Source organism: Lotus japonicus, chromosome 6 (assembly GCF_012489685.1).
Source record: "Lotus japonicus ecotype B-129 chromosome 6, LjGifu_v1.2".
NCBI classification, from domain to species: Eukaryota; Viridiplantae; Streptophyta; class Magnoliopsida; order Fabales; family Fabaceae; genus Lotus; species Lotus japonicus.
The window spans coordinates 10,095,405-10,102,105 of NC_080046.1; the positions used below are offsets into that span (position 1 = coordinate 10,095,405).

The window sequence follows — 6,701 nt, forward strand, 5'->3', positions numbered from 1 at the left end:
TTATGGATTTGCAATTTGTACTTATGGGCCTTAGCTGGACTGGAAAAAAACTTAGATTAATTAGGAACCAAAGTTCAGTTTTGAACCAAATCCAGTTTAAAAATCCGGTTTTGAACCAAATCCAGTTTTAAAATCCGGTTTTGAACCAAATTCAGATTTAAATATGGTTTTGAATCAAATCCAGTTTTAAAAAATGGTTCTGAACTAAATCCAGATTTTAAAACCGGTTTTAATCAGTTTTAGTTTAAAACTGGTTAAAACCGGTTATAACTGTATCCAGATTAAAAACCGGTTTCGTAACTGGTTTGAGATATTAAAATTGGTTCGGTTAAAAAATCCACATTGTAAAACTAGTTTTAAAGTGGATAAGGTTTGGTTTTAACCCTATCCATATCTTGAACACCCCTACCGAAAACCTATAATTGAGGTTGATGGTCGATTATGATTTTATGGTTTAGGACCAATGTTTAGGTTTTAGGGCTGATTTTAGAATTTGACCGATTTTAGGGTTTTCAGGTTGATTTGAAGGCCAATTTTAGGGTGTCAAGTTGAATTAAAGATTTCAGAGCAATTTTAGGGTTTAAGGACTATTTTAGGGTTTATGATCGATTTTAGGGTTTTCTGACCAATTTTAAGGTTCATGGATGATTTTTGGGTTTTGGGCTTATTTTAAGGCTTCTTATTGATTTTTGGGTTTAGGGACAATTTCTAGGGTTTCAGACCGATTTAAAGTTTTAAGGTTTATTTTATGCTTTGGGTTGATTTTATTGTTCTAATAGGTTTTCATACTGATTGTACGGTTTATGTTGATTGTAGAGTTTTATGTTAATTTTTACAATCACATTTTAAAAGTTAATAAAAAATTATGTATGTAATTTTTATAGTTATAAAGATTTGGTTTGGATAAGACTTGGTTTAATATCCAAATTGATTGCCATTTTGTAAAATGGATAATTTAAAACCGGTTATCCCTAAATTAGACATGTTCTGTTATGGTTATGGTCTGGTTCATAGGGAAAACCCCTATGTACATCATTGGTCGGTGCAACTGGTTGTGAACGACAAAGTTGTTCTAGATATTTTTTTTCTTTTTTCTTGTTTACAAATAGAATTGAATAGGTTAACTTGGGATTGTGGCAAGAAGGATAAGGGTGATTTTGGAAAAGAATGTCAAGAGTTAACAAATATATTAGTACAATGACTAGTTTACACACTTTACCAACTTTAAGGAGTTAAATACACATTTTTAAACGTTAGGGACTAAGTCGCACGTAACGCAAACTTAAAGGTGCTAAATCGCCTTTTCCCTTAAATTTAATTTTCAACTGATATTTAATTGAGCTTGACTTAACTAGGTATGTTCAAGGGAATTAACATTTATAAATAAGATGAATGCAATAAAAGTTATTCACCCAACTAGTTGTACGAGATACAATTAGAATGTGCTTCCTATAATTAAGTGATCACCTGAAGATGACTTAAGAGTAGAGGCAATAAGTTGGGCTTAAATTCATTTTTTAAAAGAAAAAAGAATATATATATTAAAATGCAATAAGAGTAGCACCCGCTCCAAAAGGAAGCGGAACAAACAGCTAGACCCTAAACTAGCCTAACACAAAAAGAAAACAACCTCTTATATGCACAAAACACACACCCAATGAAGATCAAGACCAAACTAAACTACCCAAAAAACCCTAAAAAGAAAACCAAAAGCCATATAACCAGTCAGTCTTCTCCATATGCTTTGCGATCTCTAATATTCTTAGCAATAGCTTGAACGACTTCTTCGTTCAAGCAATCAAAAATGACACCAAGTGGTTTCGCTAACAAAATTGCTCACCTCGCCCTAGTTAGCGCGCTATCAGAATCTTGAGCTTCCGGGAGAATCAAAATATAATTATGTAATATTTAATTAATAATTTATTTTTAAAATTTCATTTAAGAATATAAGTTATTAGAAATACTTTTTTTTCCTAATTTTAATACTTAATTTATCTTATCCAAATAGGTAAAAGCAATTATGCTTATCCATTAAGACTTAATAGCTTATAGTCTCATGAATCATTTTGAATGACTTTTTATCAAGTTATTATCGATAATTAATATTGTCCTGCTGAAGTAATTTTTTAATGTTTATAATATTTTAATCATAGACACATAATTAATTTGATATTAAAGATGGATATAACTTGAATACACATGATTTTTTGTATATCCCCGTATGATAAATTAAGTGATAGGAGCTGGGGGGACATATGTGTTGGGTAGAGGGAGGTCCAGAGATCAATCCCTGACGGGTACAATTTATCTTTCCGATGTACCAAAACAAAAACAACATTTCTTGTATACACAGGTCATGTTTAATAATTAAAAGAATAATATCATCAAATGCATAAATGCATTAATTTTAATATCAAGAAATACTTAATTACCATTATTAGTATTTATTAAATATTTTATAAATTAATTTTATTTAAATTATTTAATAAAAAATACCTCCCTTAAGTCAACATAATTCATATATATTATTTTCATACATTCTTTTATGAATTATTGTGCTTGGTTACTGCTTTGAGTGTTTTTGCTCAGGCTATTTATAATAATATTTATTCCACTTTTAAAAAAAATCTTAATGTTATCTTATTATTTAACATTTTAATAATTAAGTTTTAATTATATACATTAATGAATGAATTTAATTTTTTGAAAGTTATAATTAATTGTCATTAATAGCTCATAAAGGAAATTTTATATAGTAATAAATCTTTGTTCATCGTATTCTAAGGGAGGGTAATTCTAAGACAGGTGTTTTGGCCAAGGAAAGGGTTGCAAGAAAGGAGCATGTGTGTGGGTTTTCATGGGTATATTGCTTTGTAAATGTTATACTTTTGAGACTTTGTTCTCTTTTATCTTCATGAATAAAGTTGCGTTTTCAAAAAAAATTGTGTTCAAAAGATGTAACAGTTAAAACTTGTAGCCATATTCTAATCTAGAAATTGAGAAATCACAACACATGACTATCATACTTGGATTGGGTAGAACGAAAATGTATAGAAATAGCATACATTTTCAAATCCGGTTATGTTAGTCGTGTTAAAAGAAAACAAATAGTTGTTGATATTTTAGCGATGGTTTAGTGTTTACTTCCCCTTATTTTTGCTATTTACAGGATCACCCATTAAGGAGCCTCGGATCTAATTTTATCGACTCGATCTTCTTTTCCCATTTTCTATTGATTTTATTGCTAGTGTGACATTTATTTTCCATGATTTTTGTTGGTTAAGGGGATGGCCTTGGCTCATATTTTCTTGACTAATATTTTACTTTTTTCTGATTTTACTGTTGGTTTAGAGTTTACTTTCCAGGTTATAAGAAAATTCATCAAGAGCCTTGATTCTTCTTTTCCTTTTCTTCTTGTTCAATGTAGCTTTCTGGTGGATTCATTGAACCTTTATGACGTGTAACACACATGAGAAGTGAGGATATTACACACGAAAACTCATATAGCCAGAAAAGATGAAGGCAGGAAATAGGGATAAGGAAGAGCAGGATTTCTAGTGGATACATGGAACCTTTATGATGTGTAACACACATGAGAAGTGAGGATATCCCACTCAAAAACTCATGTAGCAAGCAAAGGAGAAGGCAGAAAAGAGTGATAAGGAAGAGTAAGCAAAATCACGAGAAAAGTGAATTCGAATTTCAACTTCAACACCTCTCTCTATATATATATGTACTCCAAATTTTACAATAACATATAGCTTTGCTTCAACATTTTCATAATTCACCAAATAATGGACATGGGTAGACTAGAGTATGTGAGAACTGCAACAATGATTCTTGTATTACTACTTTGCTTGAATGGGATGGAAAAAGTGAACTCAGAGTCATCTAGCGTTCCAGCTTTGTTTGTTTTTGGAGATTCTTCAGTTGATGTAGGAAACAATAACTTCCTAAACTCCATGGCAAAGGCAAATTTCTTTCCTTACGGTATCGACTTCAGCAATGGTTCTACTGGAAGATTTTCTAATGGAAAATCTCTCATTGACTTCATTGGTAAATGATCCTTTTTTTACTGTTACCATGACTATACATCAATAAGGACTTCTTTTTCTCTTTGTTTAATTGTAATGATTTACTATGTTGGATTGGACACAACATAGATCTTCCTTCTCTCTAAATTCATAACTTTCATCTCTGCAGGAGAGTTTTTGGATGTCCCTTCTCCTCCACCTTTTGCAGATCTCTCCTCTGTTGGATCTGGAATACTCAATGGAGTTAATTTTGCATCAGCTTCTGGTGGCATTCTTGATGAGTCTGGAAGACACTATGTACTCTATACACTTGCCTCAATTATTCTTAAAAAAATAGTTTACGTCTAACAAACATTAGAACTTCTATGAAATATAGACATACATTTACTATTGAAGGAGAGCCTATTCTGAATGCTTCTCCAATACGCAACTTCTCACGAAGAGAATAAGATGTTGCTCCCCCAACAAGTGCTACCAATAGCTAATTAGATATCTTATTTTATATTTTGTTTACGTTAATAGAAGAGTTCATTATTATTTTTCCAAATAAATTTGAAATGTTTTATTTATTTATGATATCTAAAAGAATATTTATTATCATGCAGGGTGAACGATATAGCTTGAGCCAGCAAGTCTTGAACTTTAATGACGTATTGAGTAAGTACAAAACAATGATGAATGCAAGTACATTGAGTCAGTACTTAGCCAAGTCTATAACAATTATGGTCGCTGGAAACAATGACTACATCAACAACTATCTCATGCCAGAATTGTACACCACAAGTGTCAATTATACGACCCAAGAATTTGGCAAACTTCTTGTAAACAACTATATGCAAAAGATTATGGTAAATTTTTTCTTTCTTATCTTGTTATATATGTGCATATAAAATCTCCGGTCTATCACGTATTTCCTTCATCTTCTCCTTATTTTAAGAGTTTGAAGTTGCATTTGAATTTATTATATATCAAATTGATTTCAAGTATACTCTATTGCAGACATTATATAACTTCGGATTAAGGAAGTTCTTCTTAGCCGGAATTGGACCACTTGGTTGCACCCCTAATCAAAGAGCTAGGGGATTAGCCCCACCAGGAAATTGTGTCGACTCGGTAAATCAGATGGTGGGACCATTCAATGAAGGGCTTAGATCAACAGTGGACCAATTGAACAAAAACCATCCGGATGCCATATTTGTATATGGTAACTCTTTTCATGTACTGGGGGATATCATAAACAACCCGAATGCGTACTGTAAGATTTACTAATTCATTCTCAATAATTTTATGAAATGTATAAAAATGGAGTTGATGAGTTTAAACAAATGGTAGTTTTTTTCCTTTTGCAGCGCTCACAATTGTTGATAGAGCATGTTGTGGAATTGGAATATATCGTGGGCAAATATCATGCCTCCCTCTTCAATTTCCATGTTTACTCAGAAACCAATATGTCTTTTGGGATGCCTTTCACCCAACAGAATCAGTAGCATATGTTCTTGCTTGGAGAGCTCATAATGGTCCACCCGAAGATTCATATCCAATCAATATCAAACAAATGGCTCTCCATTAATGTATTATTTAATGTATTATTGTTACATTTATGAAATGAATACACCAAATTAAAAGTAAACAAGTCGTGATTGAGTATTAAATCATTTATATATAATTATATATATATTATATAGTAATGAATATAAGTGTATGCTTTATTAAATAATTATTTTAGAAATATATGTATATTTAAGTTTAGGAGAATAAAACTGTTAAAATAAATCATGTCTAACAATAGTGATATTTACCTATTTTTAGTATCACTTCAACTAAAACATAATTATAATTTAAAAAGTTTAATTATAACCATTGATGATAATAAGGTTTTCTGAATGCTTTGTCATTTTTAAACCTTTTTATTTTCTTTTCCCTTCAAAGATTATATTGCTACAAGAGGTATGTGAATTTATAAGTTGATAACGAAATATTAATTTTAGATACTTCACCTAAGGAGATGAAATGAATTGGCTCTGATGGGGGATAACCATAAGACAAAAAAAGATGGAAAAAGACTTTGAAATATTATCAAAGTATAAATAATAAATGTCACTTCCTACGAGCATGTTAAGTTAGGTAACTTATTTGTTGACTCAAAGATGTTATTGATCGAACCAAACATAGCATACATTAAATCTAATATAACTCTAAAACATTAGTAGCACCATGGTTCTAGGGGAATTAGATTTAACACCTCAAGGACTGGATTTGGCACCCCACGTTAAAGCGGGGAAAAAACCAATTTAACCCTGGTTTGTGAAGTTCAGAATTTTAATTCCCGAATAGACGTTATTTTTACAGTTTTAAAATTCCGAAATGGGACTTGCAAAGGAAAGAGAAGCATTTACAGAAGATTTCCATGGAAAAACTCAGCTGAAGCAACACCACAGTCAGGGGTGGACAATTAATTTCATGTTTGGTCCACAGTCATTGTTGTGGTTTTCATTGTCGGCCAATTCATCTTTTCAGAAAACTAATGGGGAGAATAGAACTAAGGCAAATGAGGTACCAGAGAGAGAGAGTCCCATTTCTAAACAAATTATACTCTAGATTTTAATTCCATGGAAATCTTCTGCCTCTCTTTTTCCTTTGCAAGTTCCATTTCGGAATCTCCAGCTG

At 31.4% G+C, this 6,701-nt stretch overlaps 1 protein-coding gene across 1 annotated transcript; it reads left to right on the plus strand.

The window, feature by feature from the left end:
• Positions 1-3,782: 3,782 nt before the first annotated feature.
• Positions 3,783-5,604, plus strand: LOC130726378 (GDSL esterase/lipase At1g71250-like). The gene is made up of 5 exons (XM_057577639.1): positions 3,783-4,056; positions 4,204-4,331; positions 4,640-4,882; positions 5,034-5,289; positions 5,384-5,604. The coding sequence occupies exons 1-5, from the start codon at positions 3,795-3,797 to the stop codon at positions 5,602-5,604; spliced, it is 1,110 nt and encodes a 369-aa protein (XP_057433622.1). The 5' UTR covers positions 3,783-3,794.
• Positions 5,605-6,701: the final 1,097 nt, after the last annotated feature.

What these genes read in the sequence shown, in the direction of transcription:
- LOC130726378 (XM_057577639.1), top strand. Translation starts at nt 3,795, where the DNA reads ATGGACATGGGTAGACTAGAGTATGTGAGAACTGCAACAATGATTCTT. An exon ending in ATGAGTCTGGAAGACACTAT is followed by an intron (nt 4,332 to 4,639) that starts GTACTCTATACA and finishes ATTATCATGCAG; the next exon opens with GGTGAACGATATAGCTTGAG. An exon ending in AAACAACCCGAATGCGTACT is followed by an intron (nt 5,290 to 5,383) that starts GTAAGATTTACT and finishes TTCCTTTTGCAG; the next exon opens with CGCTCACAATTGTTGATAGA.